This window comes from Anser brachyrhynchus, assembly GCF_964034855.1.
Source record: "Anser brachyrhynchus genome assembly, chromosome: 1".
Taxonomy (NCBI): Eukaryota; Metazoa; Chordata; class Aves; order Anseriformes; family Anatidae; genus Anser; species Anser brachyrhynchus.
Window position 1 is genome coordinate 208,675,656 of NC_137694.1, and position 24,449 is coordinate 208,700,104.

The following is a 24,449-nucleotide window of genomic DNA, read 5'->3' on the forward strand; positions in this document are numbered from 1 at the left end:
TCCTGAGGGGCAGATGGAACCACTTCACTCCCTGGGGAAGATAAGGGCGAAAAGGATATTTAGAAAATGAAGGAGAGTGTGCTGAGGAATAAGTCCTGCCCAAGGACCTGTCCCCAGCATCTCTCACCCCTCTCTTCCCTCCCTCCCTCTCTATGGGCCAAGAGAAATTCTCATGTGATCCTCCCCAGTGTGCTTCAGACAAAACTGACCCTGACAGCTCAGACTGAGGAAGTAAGAGGGCTTTCAGACCAAAAAATGCTCACATGGGCTTCCACAGAAGTGAATCTGAATGGAGAGGGGCTTCCAGGAGCGTGTGCTGACATGGAGCTGAGTGCAGTGCCTTTGGGTGCAGACACCTCGGACAAGTGGCTTTTCTTCTGAGCACAGTCCCTCATCCTGTCCCACATGCCCACAGGTTTTCCAAAGGAGTGTCTGCAGATAATGAAGTTACATGTTAGTGCCAGAAGTACAGCACATGAATGAGAACCGCACACTTTTAGAGAAGAAAGAGCCATGCTACTGCTGCATACATTTGTGGAACATTTGTATGGAATTTAAATGTATTCATTGGTATGGAGTACAAACGGATGGATTCCAGGTGTGGAATGTTCCCATAGAAGGCCTCCATTATTTTTTTAAGTACAAGATAACTGACATATTGCTCACATGGTTGGTGTTGGCAGCTGCCTCCATTGTCTTCATCCACGCCGCGATTGCTGTCCGAGTTTGCAGGTTGGGCTGCTGTGGATTTTAAAATCCCAAATACACGTTCCCAAGCTTCAGCCACCATCCAGGAGGATGCTGATGCTGTGCTTTCTGTCTCACTACCACCACACTGGGGTGATTTGGTGATGCTTTTCCCAAGCCTCAAAGCTGCCCCGCACCAGGTCAGCTCTGATCCCCCCAGCCTCTCCGCTTACTTACAATAGTGCTTCGATGGACCCATCAGGCTCCCAGGATAGAAAAAAATCTCTTCCAAGGGCCGTGACCTCCCAGGTGGTCAGTCTCTGTGACCAAACCTGGAATAGAAAATTTTTCATAAGGGTACCAGGACACAACTGAGAGAGACAGAGCAGGAGCAGGGAAATAGCATTTAAGGAGGTAGCCAGATCGAGAAGAGCAAAACTCAGAGCCTCTTATTTATTAATAAAGACCAGCTGCTGTTAGATGGAGAGTGCCGCCTGCTGGCATCCACAGGGCTCTCCGAGGCAGGACGCCTGGCTTCTGCTCGTATCTTTGCCACCAACTTCCTGTTTGACCCTAGAAAATCAATTAGAAGTCAATTTCCCAAATTAACATTTCATAGGAATTGGGCACATGACTGCTCCCACTGCATCTAAAACTTTCTTTTCTTTGCTTTATCCCTACTTGGAATGAGTATATGAAGAGCTGCCTATCTGGTAGAGCTGCCGCGAGGTTAATTTAATGTTGGTAAAGTAATTTGGTCTTGGGATAGAGGATGCTGTATAAACGCAATGTGTTGCCATTGAGAAGATCCAGGGAAAAGCCTCTGGTAAGGCCACAGGAGAACTGTGCATCTCTGTGCGGAAAAGTGTAAGACAATCAGGTGAGGTGGAGCACTTTCAAATGACTCTGTTTTTCCTGCTGAAAAGATGTTTTTCCTGATGAAAAGTGGTCAGTAAAACAGAGGGAGATTGTTGCAAATGAGCAGAACACTAAAATATTCTGCCACATATATATATATTTATAAATATATATATGCATATATATATATATAAACACTTACATAAATATATATATATATATTAAACTTTCCTGTTTCTCTTCCTGGTCTTAATGAGCAAAGATGACTGGATGCCTAAACGTAGCCTTCTTGAGCTCTTTGACTGAGGAGGGCTGTGCTCCACCCTTCTTCTTTTTTTCTCTCCTCATAATCAAGGTTTTTCTTTTCGTATCACAGCAAACTCTCCTTTGCCTTTCTAGCACCTGCACAGTCTCGTAGTAAGCCGCAATGCACTTATTCAATCCTACCTTAAATGTCCTGTCTTTTATCTCCCAAGCTCACTATCTGGATAAGGTAGTGAAAGGTATGCTCTTCCTTCCTATTTTTTCCTATTGTCTTTGTGTTTTCTTTTTAAAAATGCACCGTGAACATGCTGTGTTGAGGTTGCATCTCTTCCTCATCATCATCAAAGTGCTCCCTAATGTCTGGAAGGGTGAGCTTTCCAGTCATTTAGGTAGGAAATACCTCCGTAAGTGCTGTGACCCTGTGTTAACATCGTATCAGTGTTCCCACCCCTCCCCTCGTCCCTGCCCTCCCCTCCAAATCATCTCTCATCTTCACCCCTCCTACCCAGGTAAGGCAAGTCAGGGGGAAACCGATTTTCTGTGAATGCATCAGGAGCCCTGTACAGTGATATGTTTTAATCAAATGTCTATGATCTGTTTTGTAACAAGCAGGTGAGTGCACTTTCTGTGTGGAGTCTGCCTATTTTTGATCTGTGACTGCTAAGTCTTACCTGGGAACTTTGAGTAATTATACCTATATATATATAAATAGAAAAATGTTATGACCTCAAAGCCTCTGGATGCATAAATCAGCAATTTTTACTAAAATTAGTGATGTTGCATTAATTTACACTGTAAAAAAATCCTCTGTGCTCCTATTTTTGAAATGTAAAGCATGTCTAGGACCCAAGTCTTTTCTCATCTGGGAAGAAATGATATTGAACTGCTGTGGACCAGAGGTAATATGATATCTTAAAATAATCATAGTTGTATTAATCAGAGCAACGAACTAAATTAATTTAGGACTTTTAAATAAAAATAGACAGTTCCACAATGCACTTAGCTTTCTAAATATATTGAAATAGTATACATCTAGTTAAAAACAACAATCTGACAGTAAATATGATTGAGTTGGACACAAATATCCTTCTGCATGGCTGATTTGACACTAACAGCAACACAGTGCTGACACCACACAGCATCATATGTTTGCTGGTTAAACAAACCAAAAAATCAGGTTGAACAAATCAGTTTCTTCCATAGCGTTGCCCTCCTTTTCAGGTTGTGAGCAATCAGAAATAGCAGCTGTGAGAAGCTGATGAAGGAGGACAGATATGCCAAAATATTTGCCTGGTGAATAGTTAGAATGAAGTCTCTGCCATGTAAAGCTCTTATTGTGTGGCAAGAGACGTGGTTGCCCTACTGAGTTCACTGCTCTGGATGAATGTAGATGAATGTACAGTCTAATGTTGCTTGTTTCCATTGCAGCTTAAAAGCAGGTTCAGGTATACACAAACAGGGGAAAACTTTGAGCAGACAAACAAATATTAATGGTAAGGGAATGTCCGCAGTTTAAATAAGGAGATTTTTGTCTTCAGTCTCATGCAGCAAGAATCAGTTGTCCTTGAACCACTGCTTATAGATCAGTGGATTGTTCAGTGGTAGTTGGTTTTTCTCTCATTGCTTAGCGTCAGTAAAACATGATTGACATGACTTAAACCAGGAGGAAAAAAAATATTCTCCTTAGATCAAGGAAAGAGGGCCACTTTTTGTACGCTTCCAGAGTAATAATAGTGGTATTTGTAGAGGAGGGTACAGGTCAGCACTAGGCAGTGTGACCACAACCTCCTGTAGATGTCCCACACCTCAGTGTTCTGCATTTCAGTACCCCAGACTCCTTCTTTTCTCTCAGCTGGTGTTGGAGAAGGCTGCATCAAAATGTAGAAGATAAGCACCAGGGGGGTAGAAGAGATGAGAAATCAGTCTGCAGAGCCTGTGTCCAGGGACCTTCAGTGCCAATAGGCCCATTTGATGGCACAATATTTTTTTTTTAGTAAGTCTTTTGTAGCTGTCATTCCTCCTCTGAGCCTTTTGACTCACCTTTATGCCCAAGAATAAAGACACATTATATTTAGTGAGTTCTGCAAGTGGGTAACAGGTTAGCAACATACTAAGAATAACGATCGTCTCTTATAATACATGGCCTCTTCTGGAAAGATTAGCAACAGCTGAAACATTAAAAAGTACATAGTTTTTACTTGGCTAGCTTCATGGCGTGCATTTTTCAAAACTAAATTACTCATGCCCTTTTGGCTTTCTTAATTATTAACATCTTTCTGGTTGAAATCCCTTCCCAGTAATCCTGTGTTGTCAAGGGTGAGCCTGATTTACTGCTGAGTCTTTCCTACAGCTTTACAATAAACCAGTAAATCAGACAAGATACAGAACTGTTTCTAAGTTGGAGGGCAAGTTTCAAGAGCAAACATCAGCATGATTAAACCAAGAAGCCCCAACTAGAGCTGGAATGGAGTCTTCCAGTCTGAAGCTTAATTAACACTGGTAATGCTTAAAAGGAAAAGAGGTGCCTGATATTAAAGATGTGCTGGTTTTAGAGGGAGCTCCTCCATCCAGAATGCCATTGGAACTGACAGCACATCAGTATAATTAATTTCTATTGGTGGTTTATCAATTCTCACTCTTAAAAAATAACCACATTAGTGCTGTAGTGAGGCATATAAACAGCCAGGCTGAAACATAAAGATGCCGAACAGCCACCTCCGTATGAATTCAGGGATGACTGCAAGGTCACTTCTTTGGTCTGAGCGGCGGTGAGAACCCAAGGGCTAACTGCAGCCCACTCCTTTATTTATACAGATCGAAGCAACAGGAGCTCTGGCAGGTAACTTTTTATTTCCATCTTACAGAAGCCATCTGATTAAAGGTTTCTTGATACCCACCATCGCAAAATGTTGTGGAGGTAGTTTAGGAGTTAGCATTTTTCAGGACACTGTGCTAGATTCTCATAATCTAAGGGGATCAGTTGATGTCTTGCTCCTCCCTTTCAGTCCTACAACACTTCTGCAGGTCTCTTACTGATTATTGTTCTCTCAAGCTATTGTTCGCATCTTCACGTGTTGTATTCAGCCATGTCCCACTCATGTCAGAGCTCAACCACTGTCTATTGAGACTTGCTGGAGCATCCATTAGTGCTTTCTTACTGCCAATGGAGGAACAACAGCAGCAAAATATATTTATCCTCTATCAATATTTTAAGATCAGAAGGAAAGTCTAGTCTTCTAAGTCCTATTTCAAGTGGCAATGTGTCTTACCTTGAAGAAAATTGCCATTGAACATTGTTTTTAATTGTACTAATTACAGAAGGTCTTTGCTGTACAGATCATTAAGAGAAGACTATTTTACCACCAATCTTAAAATAATTTCTTACTCTGGTGACTGTCTCCTTTGACTCTGATAATCTTTTCTTGTCCAGTTCAAAATCAGTCCACTTTTTGTAATGCTTACCTACTCCGTGTTCTCCTATCCATGGCAGATGTTAGATCTTTGTGAACATCTCAGTGTATCAACAGCGTTTTCATGTGCTTCAGTTAGAAACTCACATAAAGGACTTTTTCCCCCCTCAGAAAGTCCTGTTCATGTATTTAATTCTCTTAGTCACCCCAATGCAGTTAACAAACACAGGAATAATGAATCATGAGTGACTCTAACTATGAGAAATCAGAGCAGCAAGATTATGGTGGTGTAAATCCAGGAAGACTGAGCCACCCTACTGCGTTGACATTCATTTAGAAGCACTTTGGAGTCAAGGTGCTCTTTTTCCTTTATTCCCCAGCACGGGTGAGAGGAAGGGGTAAACTTTATTTGTATCACCTTTTCTTCAAATGCTTTGAAGAGCACTGTTTGTGGAACATAGAATATTGTATGTGCCTAGCTATATTGTGTTAGTGATGGTCAAGTCTGTATGCAGGACCAATTTAGAAATAGTAATGGACATTTAGAAATTGACGTAGAGGTCCATTCTGCTAGATATGTTGACCTGCATGTCCATGTTACATTCTAACTTGCTGAGGCTGTGAGTCCTTTGACAGCATGATTAAATTGTGTTCTTCTATATTAACGATTTCCTTTGTCATTACTTAGGAAAACAGTCTGTTCTCCTACCAAACCATGTCATGGGAGAGGTACATATTAGTGCTCACAGCACTGACACTTTGCTGTATCTTGTAACATAACAGTTAACATCTGAAAACTTGCGTGTTCATGGATCTGTGAAAAAAAAGTTATTTCATTAGGAAATAGTTCTCTCTGAGTCCTTGGAAGAGATTTATCTCATTAGGAACTGGAGCTGGCTTGCTTCTTGGTGAGAGGAAGTAAATTTGCTTTCTGGACTTGAAAGATGGCAAGACAATGGGTTCTGACATTACAGAGGGAGTCATCCCACTGTAGGGGTCTGCAGTGTAGATGCTTCTCTCTCAGCTCGTCACCCTAGATTCCCGTAATAGTCAAGGAAGAGGAGTAGACATAATCGTATGAGGTACTCTCTGTCCTCTTTCTTTTCTCTCTTGAATGGTGTTTTTCTTCTGTCTGCCTTCTGAGATGATTGACTTAATTACTCTGGGTCCAATTCAAGAACATTCAGAGGAAATCATGAAAGTCCGTTCAGATAGTCCAAACCCCATTTCTTACAGAAAATGAATTGCACACAAAATTTAAGAACATCGGACTGAAAGGGGCCTTCTCAGGCAGAGCCCAGTAGTCAGCTGTCAAGGGCAACCACGTTGTGTAAAATTTTATATAATTTTACCAAGGTCTTTGGATATCAGTGGGGCTTCTTGACCTTAACCATCCTACTGGGAGGCTATTCCAAAACTTTATTCCTTTGATCCCAAAAAATACATTTTTTTTTCTTTCTAATTTCCAACCAGAATTTATGCATGCTTGATTTATGTCCATTTGTTCTTATGCCAGCATTATTCTGTTTAGCTTAAATAGCTGTTTTCTTTCTCACTGTTTATCTGTTTCATGAATTTGTGGAAAACAATTATATTCTTTCCAGCCTTTGCTGTGCTAGAGCAGATAATTCAAGCTTTTCTCAATTCCTCAGATGTTGAAGGTCCTTCCATCCTAATCATACCATCCTAATCATCATAGCCTTAACTTCAACCATTTCCAGCATTTGGACCTGTTTCCAGGATTTGGACCTGTTCCTGCATGGCTTGAAGCTGAACCAAAGGAGTCCCATCAAAAATTTCTAAAATCCCTCTTCTTCCCATTGCAGAAAATAAAGAGTCTACTCCAGATACTAAACAATACATTTTGGGTTAAAAATCTGATGGCATCCAACCCTTCTTCTCTCATGCTTCTATAGTGGTCTCTTCAATTTCTCATCACCCAACTCTTTTTGATTCTCACTGCACTCCTGTCCAGGTCGACACCACTGCATCTTTAAAAGCAGTGTCCTGCTCAGTCTCTGCAGCAGCTGGATAGAAATGATTTTTTTAGGATGGGTTATGAAGAGTCCAACTGATGCACTAGAGCAATTAAAACATGAAATGTGCTCAATGATGATGCAACAGTGTCATTGCAGAACCGAGCTGCCAACTGAGCTCTACTGGGGCCATGCAGAATACACATAAAGTGATTTCTCAAGATTTCTTCAGAGGCTTTTTGTCTAGACAAATTTAGGCAGATTTATAAAGAGGGGGAAGAAGTCATATCCCTTCTGTCAGGATGGGCCCATCCAAATGGAATTTATCTGCTCCAAAGTGCAATTACCTACCTAATGAAGCAATTTTAGCAGGTTATTTTAAAAAGTAATACACTTCTCATTTTCCAAAACAGTTGAATGCTTTCAGTTTCTACTGAAAGTAACTAAAGGGAACAAACAAATAAATTAGCTCTAGTATTGAAAAAAAAATTAAATGCTTAAAAGTTTGGCACTGTTGTAAGTAACTGAAGGCAGGATTTTAAAATGGAGAATTTCATATAACCTTGCCTATAAATAGCTCTTCTGTAGTGTATAAATACTAATATAATGTATAAATACTAATATAATATATAAATGTTGAAGTATACACACACACAGAGCACGCTCACACACATACACATGTAGTATGCCCCCTCCTCACACACACAGCACACATTTTAAACACCTGAGATGCTACAAACTTGTTTGTAAATGCAAAACCTATTTAAGATCCTTTTAAAGGACCTAACCACCTTTGTTCCGTATCCCATTTGGTCCCTGGCCACCTTTAAGTTAGAAAAACAGTCTTGGCGGAGATGTTAAGCTCACAGAGGGACATGGTTTTGGTGACAAGGCCTTTGGGCGCTGCGTCTCCTCCGCACACGATAATGGCGGCGTGGCCTGCTCTGCTGCCTCAGCGCTTCCCCGGGCAGCCCCTCATGGGGTGGCCAGCCAAATTCACCCTTCGGTGCTCTTCACCTTTGTGTTGTAACCCTTTAGGGCAGGATAATCCCAACCCTCCTGCCGTGGGGGGTTGGAATTAGATGGTCTTTTAAGGTCCCTTCCCTTTTTGGTTCCACAGAATCTGCACCATTTGCGCAGTTCCACCAACAAGGCCGCCTTGCAAACTGAGGGCCTGAAGGAACTCAAACGACATGAAAGGATTTCACAGCACGTGTAAGCAGAGCCTTAGGACAGGGCTCAGGAAGGCTCAGTTGTGTTCCTGCTTTAATCAGTCCTGCTGGGTGACCTTGGCAGTCACTTCAGTTCCTTCTACTTCAGTTTCCTAATCTGTAAAACGCAGCTAACATTTCTGACTTCTTCTTGGAAAAGGTTTTTGAGCTCTGCAGGTAAAAAGCCCCCAGAACTGCATAAGCTAAGCTGCGTCCTTCGCACTGCTACTTGCTGGGGAAATTACTGTGCTATTTTGTAGGGAAAAAAAGGATGGAAAACTCAGCAGGGGGTCATCGGATGAGAAAATCAACCCCTAGTGAGCAGACAGGAAGCGTGGGGTTCATCTCCCCCTAATTTTAATCACCTGTAATAGAAATATCTGCCTCTGCTGGGGTCTCTTTCTAGTCAGTGGAGAGAAACAGGCATTTCCAGAGCATCCTTCAGCTCCTCAGTGTGGGCATCTAACCCACACAAGGGGCCTTCTGCCCCCGGAGAGGCTGGTCCTCTGCTGACTACAGAGAGTGGAAGGTATCTCCCTTCTAGGTCAGTTGTAACCAGATCAGATGAATCCCACCCAAAACGACTATGGAAGAGAAATCGTGTTCTCCAAACATTTTCCAACATAGAAAGTGCCTTCCCTTCCCAGCCAGCTTTCAGGTTGAGATCTCAGTACTGCTGAAAGCTGCATTATCCCGCTGGGCGTTAGGGACGTTCACCCCACGTGTACGTCAGGTAACCCCAAATCTAGGTTCTGCAAAACAAAGGCTTTGAGAGGTTCAGACAGCAGGGTGGGTTTCACAACAGCAGCCCTCCACCATCCTGATACCGAACCGGGACAGTTTGCTCCAGGTGGGAAGACACCAAGTGGGAGCGGAGAAATAACCTGAAAGCAGGGAGAAACAGCTGCTTTTAAGCAGCCTTTTTTTCCCAAGGCTGTGTGGCTTTGTTTTTTTCGGTCTGTTTGAACATGTGGCTGTTTGCCTTGCAGAGGGATGCCCTGGCTTGTGCAACGGCAACGGCAGGTGCACTCTGGACATGAACGGCTGGCACTGCGTCTGCCAGCTGGGCTGGCGAGGAGCGGGCTGCGACACCTCCATGGAGACGGCATGCGGCGACGGCAAGGACAACGACGGAGGTAGGACGGGAGCGCGTGCGGTACGCCAGGCTTCACCGAGCCTGTAAGCAGCCAGCAGTCAGCTGGGCTTGATTCAGCGGGGCAGATTGCTTCCCGACAGCTGGCGGAGAACAGGCAGCCAAGTCCGCCAGGCTGACTCAGCCAGAGAGGGTTTGAAAATTCAGATGAAATGGATTCGGATTCGGGGTGCCAGGACTGAAGAGGGAGGGTTATTTATCTGCAAATTGAGTCCGTGTAGCAGACGGCAGGCAGAGGCTGTGTGCTTGTCCTGTCCCTCCGTGTGGCTCGGCAGTGACACGATGGGACCACCCCAGACAGCGAGTGTCCCTGACTGTTCAAACTTTGGCCTCGCTGCCTGAGGTTTTCATCGAGGCTCCTTGGTAGGTCACTGCTGACTTGGGATGGATGTTTTGCAGTAACTCAGGGGCTTCATGACTGATCCCCATGCCCACAAGCCATCCGATCCCTCTTGCACCATGTTTTATTGATTACAGTTCCATATGTAATGATGTCAGGCATGTGAATAATAGCCCTGTGTAATGCAAACTTAATATTCAGAGTTATCTCATTACAAAGGAAACCCTGGTGCAGTGTGAAGGTTTGAATTAGAGGGCAGGAGATGAGATATTAAATTTAAGGCATGAGGGAGACTGCATAATTTGTTTTGTTGTCACTCAGCAAAAGGCTTTGTAAACCACAAGTCTGGGCCGGGACCCAGACTGTGAAGTGGAGACTATATTTTGCAAGTTTCTGTTCTATCGTATTCGCAAGAACAGTACAGTTAAAAATAAAAACAAAAATAGACAAGCCAAGACTGTGATTATCTGCTTCACAGTAACTGGGATTCTGACTGAATATTTAAAATACTTCTGCACATCTGGCATGGCAAACGGACCAAATTATCCCTTTAGAAAAGATGGAAAAAATTGGGGAACGATAGAAAGAGTACGCACTGTGAAACCAAAGTCTCTGCTTGCCTCACGTGAAACTGAATATCACTGTACTCATCTTTCCTATTTACAGCTGAGTCAAGACAATAGTAAAGTTTGCCATGTGTAAATTTATGGTAAATAAAGTCAGCGATAAACCCAGTCTCACTGGAAAAAATAACCAACAAAAACCTTGACTTCTTTTTAGAAAGAGAGGGGGGAAATACAGAGCAATCCAGCCTGACTGACAAGCTAGACCACATCTGCCTAACAACAAAAAGAGCATGACCAGACTGTGAGCAGGCTGGTGAAGCACCATGCCCTGCTACAAAGTGCTAACCTTGTAATTGGCTTGCCCTCACCTTGAAACAAGGTTTTGAGGCCTCGCTAGCCTGTAGAACGGCAGATGTAGACAGGAGAGACGAAAGGCATCAACATGTTTCCGAGTTAGTGCACATCAGCTGCTAACTTGCATTTGGTGAACTTGTGTGGAACAGCGGTGCACACAGCTAGCGAGAGCAGCAGATCGGTTGTAACATATTGCCTTGTGACAGCTTATTCGTGTGTCACAGCCCAGAAATGAGTGTTGACTTTATTCCTGGTACACTACAAAAGTCTGTGTGTGCATGGACATGGTGTGCATTAGTTTACAGATAATCCATGCCATACACTGCATTATTCCGTTGATTTTGCTACATTACTGCTAAGGACTCTTGTCCTTATGTCCTTAGGTATGCATTTACTTTCTTGACCTGATTTTTACAGATTTTTGTGGATCGTTTGTGGTGTATTTGTGGGCTGAAATCTAGAATTTAAACTCCTGAGATACAGGGGCATCAGTAGTGGGGAGGAACTTCTGCTTTGAAGCCAAAGTTCCTTGTTTAGCAGGGGGATTTGAATGTGTTTACCTGGGGTGGGGAAGAAAGGCTGATTCTGGACCTGTGTCCTAGTTGCTGTTCTGATCTCTATAGCAAGACATCTCGAGACATTTACAGAACAGAAAGTAATTTAGGTTGGAAGGGACCTCCAGCAGCCATCTACATCAACCCCCTGATCAAAGCAGGTGTAATTACTCAGGGCTGTGTCCAGCCAATTCTTTAACACCTCCAAGGATGGAGATTTCTTTGGGCAACCTGCACCAGTATACTACCTCATAGTAATCATTTTTCTCCTAATATCTAACCTAAATTTCTCACGTTCCACTTAATGTCTGCTCCCTTTTGTCCAGCACCATCTGAAGCACCCTGGAATACCTCAGCTGGCCTCTAGCTCCCCCTTCACAGTAGCTTGGGTCTCCTGTAGAGCATATGCAGATGTTTTGTGTGTGACAGCTGCCTTTGGGTTCCTGAGCTGTCCAAAGGCAATTCAAATGACAGTAGGCACCCGTGTTTAGGAAGCAGAACTGAATCCATCTTCAGTGCAAACACTTTGTCACCAAAGAGACACATTGCACAACTGCAATGCTTTCCAGAGCACTGCAAAGGTGCAGGCTGAGCAGCCTCTGAAAGAACAGGTAGTGAGGGTATAAGCACACAAAAAACACACAAAAAAGGCTTTTCCTTCTTTTGGGGTCTTATCAAATTTTCTTGCTCTGGCTAGAGCACCTGAGCTGGTCACCACGTGTACTGCCAGCGGAGAGAAATAGGTTTATGGCATCATCTCTCTGAGCTGTTTCGGATATACACCTTGTAGGTGCCTACTTTTGGTAGATGTACACTGCCCTTTGAGTCATTTTCTGCTCAAAATAGTCTCTCGAGGATGAGACACGGTGGTTTTTCAGAACAATGTGGGGCCGTTCACGCTATGGGGGCTTTCACTCCGGCTGAGCTCATCGGAAGCTGGTCCCCGTGCCCTGGTATCGTGTGTCTGCTAATCAAGATCCCTGCAGCAGGAAATGCCTCGGGATAATGGGAGCTGAAGTCAGAATCTTTTTCATCACATCCCAGCCTAATCATACCCTGAGGGAGATGGGTACCAAATTACAGGGCGTGTTGGCCTCTTAAATCTGGAGGCTGTTCAGATAAACAATAATAAGCAAAGCAGAAGTCACTCAGAGAAACTCGGTGAAATGTAATCTCTGTTCAGGTTAGAAAAAAGGTGTCTCGGAGAGCAGTCCCCTCTCCGCACACAAGTGTCATTTGTCAGAGCTGACACTTAGGTTTCACACCCAGGTCTACTTTATTTACACTTCTAAACACAAAGTCCATCAACTTGAAAGGAGTTGTAGCAAGTAACTGAGAGCTCAAGGGAAAACAGCGCAGTGACAGAGCTTTAACAATCTGGGTAAAAGGCTAGGATTTTGAACGTTTGACCTAAGAGGTCACTGCCTGTATTACAACAAATGGGAGATGTTTCCTTAAGACGGGCCCATAAAAGTGCTTCTTGCCTGTCTTTGGCAGAAAATAACTCCTGTAATTCATGGCTGCAAACACTCGCTACCTGCAGGTAGTCCCGTCTCCCCCCACACAGAGTGCCCTGTCACGTACTTGAAGAGTGAAAAGTTTGAAGGTTTAAAAGGCCAAGGAAATTATCTTCTGCGACAAGTCCTAAAAGTGGAGTTAATGGCATTTGACTGCACGTTGAGAACAGGCTGATGTTCCATAGGCTAAATGTGGGCTCCATTGCGCTCGCAGACTCCTTGGTCAGAAAAAAGAAGTATATAGGAAAAATGGAAGAGGAGAGGATATTGTTCACAAGCTCATAGATATGCTAGTGGGCAGCAAAGCTATGTTAACCAACTTTGTTCCAGGGGAATCATCTGTGTGACTCCCTCCGTTTTCAGAGTCAGAGAATTGCCCGATTCACCATTTCATTGTCAGGATACACCCCACTGTCCTGAAACCATGGAAGAATTACAGAAATTAAACTAAATTGCTCTCTGGGTCTACAAGTTTTGTCTCATCAACACAGTAATTTCATTTGAGGGCTTCTGATATTGTTTTGGGGTTTTCCAGACTAGCCAAGTCTTCACAAAAGGGTAAAGCCTGCTGGTTTTCTGGGAGGTGGAGTTGACTGCATCCTTCCTTTCAACAATTCCAGTTGTTAAACTGCCACTGAACTCTGCCCAGACAAAGCGAATCAACTTCTCAGAGGCAAGAATCTTTCTCAGATAAAAAATTACAGGAATATAAATGCTGCTAATATTACCTAGCCCCTCCTGTTAGTAAGAGGTTGATGTTCAGTTGTCAGTTCTCTGCTCCCTCTTCCCAATTTAAACAGTTCCAAAGACTTGTGTTAGTGATTACTGCAAGATAATTTAGAATAGATATGAATATATAGATAGATAGAGATACAGATATACATATAGATATACATATAGATATATAGATAGATAGATGGTATAGGTATAGGTATAGGTATAGGTATAGGTATAGGTATAGGTATAGGTATAGGTATAGGTATAGGTATAGGTATAGGTATAGGTATAGGTATAGGTATAGAATAGAAAAGAAAGAAAGAAAGAAAGAAAGAAAGAAAGAAAGAAAGAAAGAAAGAAAGAAAGAAAGAAAGAAAGAAAGAAAGAAAGAAAGAAAGAAAGAAAGAAAGAAAGAAAGAAAGAAAGAAAGAAAGAAAGAAAGAAAGAAAGAAAGAAAGAAAGAAAGAAAGAAAGAAAGAAAGAAAGAAAGAAAGAAAGAAAGAAAGAAAGAAAGAAAGAAAAGAAAGAAAGAAAGAAAGAAAGAAAGAAAGAAAGAAAGAAAGAAAGAAAGAAAGAAAGAAAGAAAGAAAGAAAGAAAGAGAAAGAAAGAGAAAGAAGAGAAAGAGAGAAAGAGAGAAAGAGAGAAAGAAAGAAAGAAAGAAAGAAAGAAAGAAAGAAAGAAAGAAAGAAAGAAAGAAAGAAAGAAAGAAAGAAAGAAAGAAAGAAAGAAAGAAAGAAAGAAAGAAAGAAAGAAAGAAAGAAAGAAAGAAAGAAAGAAAGAAAGAAAGAAAGAAAGAAAGAAAGAAAGAAAGAAAGAAAGAAAGAAAGAAAGAAAGAAAGAAAGAAAGAAAAAAATCTTCTCATTAAAATAATGCTGGCCTGTCCTAAACTCTATTGCATACCATTATATAAAAGTGTATGTCATAGAACTACAGCAACTGTTTTTCTTACATCACCTGCTCAATGCTCTTCCTTCAAGAGCAAAGAAATCTCATTCTCTTCTTCTGCAAGGACGGTAAGCTTCTACCCCTCAGTTCATGTCTTACTCATGACAACTACATGCAACACATTCAGCTGAGCACAAATGCAGTGTTTCAGTGTGCACGTGGCCCTGTTTTGCCTTAGCATGTCCAGTTCTGTGCTCCACCAGATGCTACCTAAGAGCTCAAAGTTGGAACAACTCTTCCCTCCGTCCTCCTGTGCCAGAACAGGCAGCTAACACTTGCCTTTAAACCCCAGAGCAGTGAGCAGGTCAGAGCAACCAAGCCACATGGGATTTTTGCCTTTCCTTGCTGCCTCGAGTTAGTAATTGCTGCCACTAGAAACCAACCTGCATTTCAGGGACGATGAATTTCTTCCATAGCCACACTTGAATTACCAGGAATGGGCTCTCTGATACGACTCAGTGCTGCACCACAGCCCATCGGTGCAACTTCGTGTCTTGCTTGCCCCATTCAAGGATCAGGTAGTGCTTGTAGGAAGGTGGGGACGTGCATAATGCTTTGGGACAGCAGTATTTCAAATTTTTTGGCAAGAGGAATTTTGGCAGTGCACACCAGCCTTCTTAACACCCGTGTGTCCACCATCTGTCCACCACATGCCAAATAATGTGTGAGATATCTGGCAGGAGCCTGGATTGCTCTTTGCCAGTATGTGGGGTTACATCTGAAGGTAGCAGTAGGGTTATAAAGGGAATTGTAAAGAATCCAAGAGAACCCCAGAATGCAAACCTAATCTTTGCAAATGCATGAGCTGCAGACAAGGTGATGGGGTGCTTTCAGATTTCATTTTTTTTTTCTTTTTGCACACTGCTACGAACCTTTACTTCATGCCTGCAAGGCTTTTATAGCACAAGAAGAGCGTCTCCTGGGCATGGTATAGGAACTGTCTGCTTCCTTGAAACCATAAAAAATGATGCATTAATGTGCTAGCTACATTTACGAAGGGAAGTGTTGAGATCTGAACGCACCTGGGAAAACAGCCATCATAAATTAGCATTTACCGTCACAGATAGATCCTGTCAAACAACGGGGTCATCTTGGAGGAACCACAAAGCACTTCTAGAAAGACGAGAAAGCCTGCTGCACCTGAAAAGATTGTCGAGCTGGTATAATTTGTTATAAATCACCCAGCTTCTCTTCCTCCGCTTTGTGATGACTGTTAATCAACCCTTCCTCAAGTAAGAGGACAAAATGAGAGGTTCACATTTTCAGGTCTCAGCAGCTGGCCGATTCCCCGTTGGACGGTGACACCTCTGCATCACCTGCTGCTGGTTGTTAGCACCGGGGCTGCCAGGAGTGCAGTGTGAACCCGTGCATCCCCCCGTGAACCTACTGCATCCAGATGCAGGTGTCGGCTGTGCTGTTACTGTGGGCGATGTGTTGTGAAGTGAGGGTCTAGCAATGGCTGTGGGTTGTCGTGACAGCTTGGGAGAGTTCCTAGTACTTTCGACTGGTCTGTAATGAAATTCCTTTGATTAATAGATTCGGGAAGAAGCAATGAAAAAGTCTCCTTTGTCGAAAGAAATGTATCGTTGTCTGCTGAAATGAGGAGGGTTCCTGATGGGAAGGAGGCACTGCTGTTATATAAGGCATAACAAGAGGTGACATGAACCATCTCCAGAAATGACAGGCTTGGACACACCTTACACAAGGCCTTTCTGCAATAAAACAATGCTTAAGCAGAGCTTGGGCACCTATTCAGAAAGAAATTCAGGAAAGCTCTGCCAGACCTGCTTTAGCACTTTAAGCAACCTCGTGCCTCTCTTTTGGAGCAGAAAGTCCCTTAGAAACCCAAAGCTTTGCCCTTGAGTGTGCTCGGACACACACTGTCATGGGTGCACAGGGTCCATGGCTACTTTCCTGTTGATGTTGACTTGAGAAACATGCCTGTATCTGAATTTTCTCACTTGCCACTTGCCAAGGTGTGCTCTTGATTTATTGAATTGCCTTGGATTGAGTCAACAGAATATGTTAGGGTGAACTTCTCAGCCTTAGCTTAACACTTACGGCACTTTCCAGAAATGTGAGAGACCTCAGTGACAAGGATATTTCAGCTAAGAATAGCTCTTCTGCTGTGGGTGTGAACCCATCATTCCCACAAAATTTTTCTAATCTCTGAGTCCCTTTTTTCTCAGAGGAATCGCTTTTGGGAGGCGCTTTGGCTCCTAAAGCAGGCAGCTTCGGGTACAATATTGCTTGACCATTGCTCAGGTGAAACAACCAATGCTTTCTGCACTGCCTAAATGCCAGTCTCCTCTGCTTGGAAGAGCTCTCACACGCCTTTCTCAGCCTCTTGAATTTCACTCCAAGCACAGACTGCCTGGTTTCTGTGCTGCTTTGCTGGTAGGGTAAGTCCCTTTGCTAAAAGCCTGCCTGGAGAGAGGGAGAATCGCATGAAACCAGCTGCATCAACAGCGTGCTCCGGAGCAGTGATGATCTGGGGGATGCTGTGAACTTGTAGACTCTAAACACGTTATTATAGCTCTGGTTTATGGCCAGCTAGTGGTGATTGTCATGTGTTTTCAGTCATTTCTTCCTTCTACTCCATTCCCTTCTGGTTTTTTTCGGACGTTCTGTTAAGCAAGAATGTAGCCCTGGATTAGGGTGGACTTTCTGCAGAGTATTTCTGTAGTGCCTGCACCGCAGGGCTCTGCTTCTGCGCTAGAGCCCAAGGAGTGCTATAACACAAATACATGATTACTATTACATATGCCTATATTATTTCGATCCTGCAAACATGTGCTGAGCACTTAGAGTAGACGTGAAGACAACTCCTTTCCCAGGGAGCCAGCGATCTAATTTAGCTAGGATTCAACCGGTGAGAACCTTAGTAAGGCAAAATCAAAACAGAGCAGGTGGGATAGAAAGGGCTAAGGGAACCTTAATATCTAACATGACCACAGGGTGCCAACCATGACATTGCTCTTGTTTCTTACATCTGTATTTTGTTTCCCTTTGATTCCTTACAGTGTCCAAAAGCTACAGCCCTATTGTTGGACAGGTGAAATTGTTCTCTTCAAAGCCCAAGAGGAAAACCTATTTATTCCCCAGATCTAGTTGAAGTAAATTAAGTGCTGGTCCTCAGCTCAGGGCAGAACATCATTACTCCTGCAAACCTTCATCAACCCAAGCATCCACATGAACAATAACTTGTGTTTTGTGCAGAAATGCTGAGCCATTCCTTTAGTCTCTATTTTGCTAGAGTTTAGACTGAAAAAAAGGGTAAAATCCGATTTGTCCAAGGGTAAGAATAACACATTATGTTAGCTTTACATCTGAGTGTCCCCATTTTAAACCCTTCCCATCCAAACTCTTCCATTAATACATCCAAAAGCATCACAGGACAAGACAGGCAGTGTCCCCATGAAGGATAATAAATGTTGCCTGGTGAATGGTGCAGAAGGGAGAGTGAAAGACAAGAACTGGATGAGTTGAGAGCCTCGATTATGCATACAACCAGTGCATTTTATGCCTTTATTGGCAATGAAATACTTCCAAAAGACGATGTATTTTTATTGTTATTTTCTTTCTAGCCTTACTTTGCCTAGTGCAGCTTCACACAGAGGTTCTTCTTGCTGCAGTCAGTGGCAGAATGTCTTATCCTCTTCATCAGGAGCAATCCTTGAGTTTGTCCTGTGCACCCTCCCAGATTTACCACAAGAAGACTCTTTAGGCTCACCTCTTTCTGCATGCCTGTGTGTTCATGGCTTCTGATGAGCATCACAGTCCACAGGATGCTCTCCATGTACGACCAGATCCATCCCTACCTGTGGCCTGCCTGTTCCGTCCCGACACTTGACATGCAGCCCCCTGTCAGAGTCAGCTTAAACACGTAATAACACTCCTGGCTGAAGGCTATTTGCATGCTGTTGTTGATGTTAGCATGACGGATGTTTGTTGCAGCATCCATAACTCTGTAGAAATGCTCCATTATTCAATCTCAGCGAGCTAAGACGCTGCCCATTAAATCAGCCAACACAATTGTGGGGCCATGAAAAGTCACAGCTAATTTGAAATTTTATTAGCTCTCAGCTGATCTTGTTTACTGCAAAAGCAGTCTCTCAAAACCAGTCCTTTCCTTCTGTGTAAAACCCTGCTCCTGGGCACCTCGTTGGCACTGCATGGTGGTGGTTGAGGGACTCGGAAACCAAACTACGTAAGGCTTGAAGGAGGAACGAGGCTCCTGTGGGACTCGGGAGCACTTTGTAGCCAGCAAGCACAGCAGCAGCCCAAGGAGCGCAGGGTTAGTAGCCCCATTGCTGCTGGAGACTAATTATTTTTCAGGCTAGCAGTGGCTGTGAACATGACAATTAGTTTTTGTTCCGGGGAGGTGATATGTCACACTCATTTCATCACAGTTCAGAAGTAAGCCAAAAGAGATGCCTCTCCTAATGAGCAGTGGTGCTCAACAGGCACACTCTTTTTCCTATCAGTGAATGGCTGGGTTTGTGCCTCAGGTTCTTAATCCATTCCTAGCAAAGTCGGCTTGCAGGAAGCCAGAGAGTCTGGGCGTGAAGGCTTACATGCAAGGAAGACAGTCACAAAGCCCCTTTAGTTATTTGTCTGCCTGCCCCTCCTGGTGCTTGGGAGGGAAGGAGCATATCCCACCTGGGAGACAAACCTTGTTTCCATCATAACACACCTGGGACAGGTTCAGTTTATCTGTTGGTGTTTCAGTTTGTTGTTGGCTTGGGGTTTTTTTTGAGAAGATTATTACATTTGGCTCGGATCCATCAACTCCTTGTGTGGTGAATACCAATGAGCGTGAGATAGCGATCCTCCAGCCCGCCTGAAACTCCTGTGGGCAAAGTAAGACACAGCCTTGAGTCTTCCACGCTAACCCCAGCAGCTCCAGATTGTCGAAATTGTCTAGTTGTTTTGGGTGGCTGTATTTTTTTTTCTTTTCTTTTTTTGCATGCTCTTGAAACCTCATAAAGGCCATGATTTTCAGAAAGTGATGGGTCACAAGCAATGCCTGAAAGCCCAGTAATTTTAGGTCATCTTAAGTCTGGCATCCAAGTGAGTAGTTATAGCAGACAGCTATGACACTGAGTATCTTGTGAAACTCTTTCTGAATAAGGTCAGCGTTCAGATCCATTGTCAGGATCTAACTTAGCTGTCCCAGTTGCTACAGTCAGAGTGTTTAACATCAGGGTAGCAGTGACTGAGAAAAAACTGCCTGCTCTTGCAAACCAAACCCTGTCCCTCTCAGCAGTCAGAAATCGATTTGAGCTCTGCACCAGCAGTAGGCCATCAGAATACATCCCTTTCTGTATCTGCACCCTTGTTCATAAGGATAAGAGGCAAAAGGTAGTAAGGAGAAGATGAGAAAGGAGGTGTTTGAGGACACATGAGATGAGACAGCCGTCTGCAACACCAGGCTTCTTCCCTTCCCTTGTCCATTAGCTGCTATTAAGGTATCCGCAGGTATGCACAGGTATCTTACACTTTACCCTCTTCCACTAAGTAAACTTGTAGCAAGAACAGGCTGAAAACCCACTATAGATGCAGATCTTTAACAACTGTTCCTATTTCAGTGGGTTGCACTGGTTTTCAGAGCACTTTGGGACCAGAACGGATGTGGTGTGAACACAAAAAGACAATGTCTGCTCCCAAAGAGTTTGCAGACTTAGTGTTTGGAAGAGCTCAGTAATGGTATTGGTGGATGTCTGATCTTTAAAATGAGATACGAGCTAGATTCAGTAATCCCAAAGCAAAATTCTCGGTCTAATGTTAGACAGAGGACAGATTATCTGATCACAGTGGACTCAGATTTAAAATAAAATTTTTAAAAAGGGTTTAAAATGAAATGAAAAAAAAAAAAGTTAGCTGAACAAATTGGAGCTTCTTGTCCTAAATAGCAGGAAAGGAATTTGTTTTGCAGAGTCCTGTTGATTTTTCTTCATATCAGCCTCTCTCTGAAGGGAATGAGACAGGGCTCTCAAGATGACCTCCAGAGGTCCCATCCTGTCTAACTTAAGCTATGATTGCATAATTCTTAGTTAAAGATGCAACCCACTGATCATATTACTTACCAGATGTGGCAATACCTTGCCAGTGGTTCCCTTTTCACAGAGACGAGGATTTGATCCACCCCATGGTAACTCTGAGATTACAAAAGGTATTTCATGGCTTTGCACAAAGGGGGTCCAGCTAAAGAGTTTGATTTTTGGCAGGAGTGCCAGCCTGGGCGTTTAGGGCACCTGTGTCTACGCAGGAAAACACCTCAAAGATGTAAAAATTCATTTTCCATGGAAATACCAAAGAACATGAGGTTAAAATCTGGCTTAATAACAGATCTCAGAGTTAATTTGTGAAATGAAAGGGATCCGTGGCTGAAGCAGTTTCTAGAAGGGCTCCTCGGAATTGCTTGTTGGATCCAACCTTATTCAGTGTTTTCATCATTATCTTGGAGTGTTGTTTAAATCTTTCCTGGTAAAATCTTGGGATCACCTAAGGCTTGATACGGTGATAAATAGCGTACCCAGCTCGTTTTGATACAGGGTGATCTGACTCACATCACCACACAGTCACAATCAAACAAAATGTGTCTTAATGCAGCAAAATGCAAGGTAATACCCCTGGGAACAAGGAAAGCATGTTATACTTAGGAGGCTGGAGACTCTTGAAAAGCAATGACTCAGAACAGGATTTAGAGGTCACTGGAGATAATTGTCTCAACATGAGTTCTCAGTGCCACGCTGTTGCTAAAAGGCTACTGTGAACCTTAGAGGTATAAAAAAATAAAACAAAATAGGGAATTGGGCTCTTTTCTGTACCCACTATTGCTGCCGTAGTTCCGTGTCCAGTGTTGGTGCCCACATACAACAAACCATGTGAAATTGCTGGAAAGAGATCAAAGGATAGAAAAATAAATAAATAAATAACATTAAAAAGATTAAAAAAAAAATCCAGCAGCTGGAAAACAAACCGTACAATGAGAACTTTAGTCTTCCTCAGCTGTTCAGAGAAAGGGTTTGGAATAGCTTCTTGCTCAGTGTGGAGGGACTTGCACATGGCAAAGACATCCGATCACGCAGGGCAGGAGGAGATGCCGGTAACTTTGCAGACAAAGGCAAAACAAATTCCAGTGGTGGAACATGGGAGTTAGACAAACTCGACCTTGAAATAAGATGCAGTTTCCTAGCAGTAATTAAGCATTTGAACGGCTTACCGGAGGAAGTGGTGGGCTCACTGTAATCAGATGGCTTTGAAATATGAGATATCTTTCTAAAAGACAGGCTTTAATCCAGTTCTGGGGGGAAAAAATGAACAGCCTGTGTATATAGGAGCTCCGACAGGCAGAGCATAGTAGCCTTTTTGACCTTAAAGTATATAAATTATTGCAAACACAGGACTTTCAATCTTGCATGGAGATAATTCAGCAGCACATTTGTTCTCTGGTCTGAGGTGTCTCAGTCATGTCACGGTTGTATGTAGTATAAGGAAACCCCTGTTTTCTAAAACCCAGGGCTGTATAAACATGGCCCTAACTGAGACCTTATTGTGCTGCCCATCTGTGCTCCAGGAGCACAGGGGAGTTAGGAATCCACACGTAGATCATAGGCCTCCGGGGCTTTGCTGTGGCAAAATTTGGGCTGCAAAAGTCACTGATACCATGTTCACCTCCTTCTGTTACCTCTCTTGGAAAATTTTGCAGTGAGTTCTAAGAAAAAAAATCACCTTTATGCTTTAGGAATTTGAGACATGTTTTGTATTATGACTTTGTATTTTTTTGTGAGATCGTATCTTGATATATTTTCCTTTGCTGTGGGTACTGCCTTTCCACGTTTGTTTTTGTTTTTGTTTTTTTGTTTTTGTTGTTCTGTTTGGATTACTTGTGGCCCATACAACTGAACAAAAGAAAACAGAAAAGCAAAACAAAAACAACAACAAAACAATGTTCAGATGGACACATCACACTCATGACCTGGTTTATATCGCTTGCTGTTTTCCACCTCTCAGATAGAAACAGTCTTCAAATTTTCCAAGCTAAATAAATGCATTGTCCTGAAACTGCTGCTGGTATTAGAGGTGAGTAGCTAAATCCCACTTCAGCTCTTGAGGACCTAAATGGCTGTAAGATGTCAGTGACAAACCTCGCTGGTGTAATTACCCCCAACTCACTCCATACAGGCCTGAAACACATTAGCTGCAAAGCTAATCTGCAGATGAGGCCTCAGCACTCCCACCTGTACAAAACACTGCCCCGTGCATCTGGTCCTCAAACATTTATCTGCTGTTTCCTGCAGAGACAGTATTTCCTTGCTGTCTTGCAGCTTCAGGTCCCAAAACGCGTTTCTGATGTCTGAACTGAAGACAGGGTAATGAAGAGGTATGGTGCAGCTCGTTTGCTGTCCTCTCACCACACCGCCTTTATTGTAGAAAACATTATAAATGTGTGGGAGAAAATGACAACATTTTATCTTGCTTGAAACTGTAATCGGTACAATAACAAGGCTGGTTTGCTTTTTCTTTTATGTGCTTTTCTTATATTTTTTTCCAGTGGGTAGCTATGGATAAGCATATTACATCTATGCAGGTCTTTGTTCTATGAACAGTATCTCAAGCTCCATCTGAGATTTGACCTTCCAGAATCCTACTGGCCTAATCACCTGCAGCAAGTCCTTTTTTTTTTTAATGGGCAAATAAAACGTAATTAGTTCTTTTTCATTATCACTAGTCATCAGGAGAGAAGGCAGATGGGTAGATTTTGTGCCCGAGCTGATAAATTTTGGTGGCAATTTTGTGAGGAGTTATAAAGATGTAGAGATATCAGAACAGACAGAGGTAAGGATAATGGATGGGATTTTCAAAAGCACTTTTGCTAGCCTAGCACTGCTCCCATTATCATTAATGGCAGGTGCAGAGCACTTGTGAAAATGACTCGGGGTGTGTGTGTGTGAATGTGTGCACAGAGCAGATATTCATCACACTTGACCCACACGTAGACTGGAAGCTCTGGGAACATGGAGTAGGATTTTGTTCAGCTTTCTGTATAACTGTAACCACATGAAATGATGTTGCAAGTGATGTTTTATGGCACTAAAATCTTCCAAGAACGGAAGAGGTATAACTCAACAGAATCCTAGTGCATGACACGTAAGCCTTCGTAAGTGCTACCGCAATAATAACAGATCAGATTCTCATCCTATTTATATTACAGTAAATTCAAAGTAATGCCAATAATATTAGTGAAAGGGCTTCTAATTCACACTGGTATAACTGGGATGAAACTGAAGCTCACAGTCTGCAGTAATGACAAACTGGCTTGTCTTAATTTACCGTTTCTTTGGAATTGAAAATACGTTATCCTGACAACTCCAAATCTCATCCCACTTCAGGAGAGACCTACCTCTCAGGACATCTTCGCTCTCCAAGCTCATTCATTTCTTGCCTCTCTGCTGAAGCTGTCAGTAGGATGCTAGCTGTAAAGGTGGTTTCTCTGATATATAGAGCTCCCAGCAACTACACGGAGACCCACCACTCATTGTTCATTGGTCTTTGAACAGCCATCACATGGTAACAATTTTCATTCACTATCGAGCTGTCTTGTTCGAAATGATGACTGGGAAGTGAAGGGCTCCATATCTCATTACCCCAGAACAAAAACATCCAGTTCCCTTATCTGGTTTAGAGATCCAGCTCAACTACACGCTAACAACTTTTATTTCTAAATGTGATGCTTCATCAGTCCCCCTCTGAGCTTTTTGGGCATTTCCTTTCCTGTTGCTACTTTTTACTTAGCTGTTTGCAATGAATAATGCCGTCTTAAAACGAACTGGGGAATGCTCCTATGGTGATGATGGGGTGGAGGGGAAGTAATAGTGTCTATGCTTTT

The 24,449-nt window shown here is 42.9% G+C and overlaps 1 protein-coding gene across 7 annotated transcripts in view; it reads left to right on the forward strand.

The window, feature by feature from the left end:
* TENM4 (teneurin transmembrane protein 4) overlaps positions 1-24,449 on the forward strand; it is a 1,681,110-nt gene that overhangs the window by 1,559,370 nt on the left and 97,291 nt on the right. For all 7 annotated transcript variants that reach the window (XM_080576311.1, XM_080576312.1, XM_080576313.1 and 4 more), the window contains one exon: positions 9,396-9,542. In XM_080576311.1, coding sequence (XP_080432437.1) covers positions 9,396-9,542 — 147 coding nt within the window. The remainder of the gene's footprint in view (positions 1-9,395; positions 9,543-24,449) is intronic.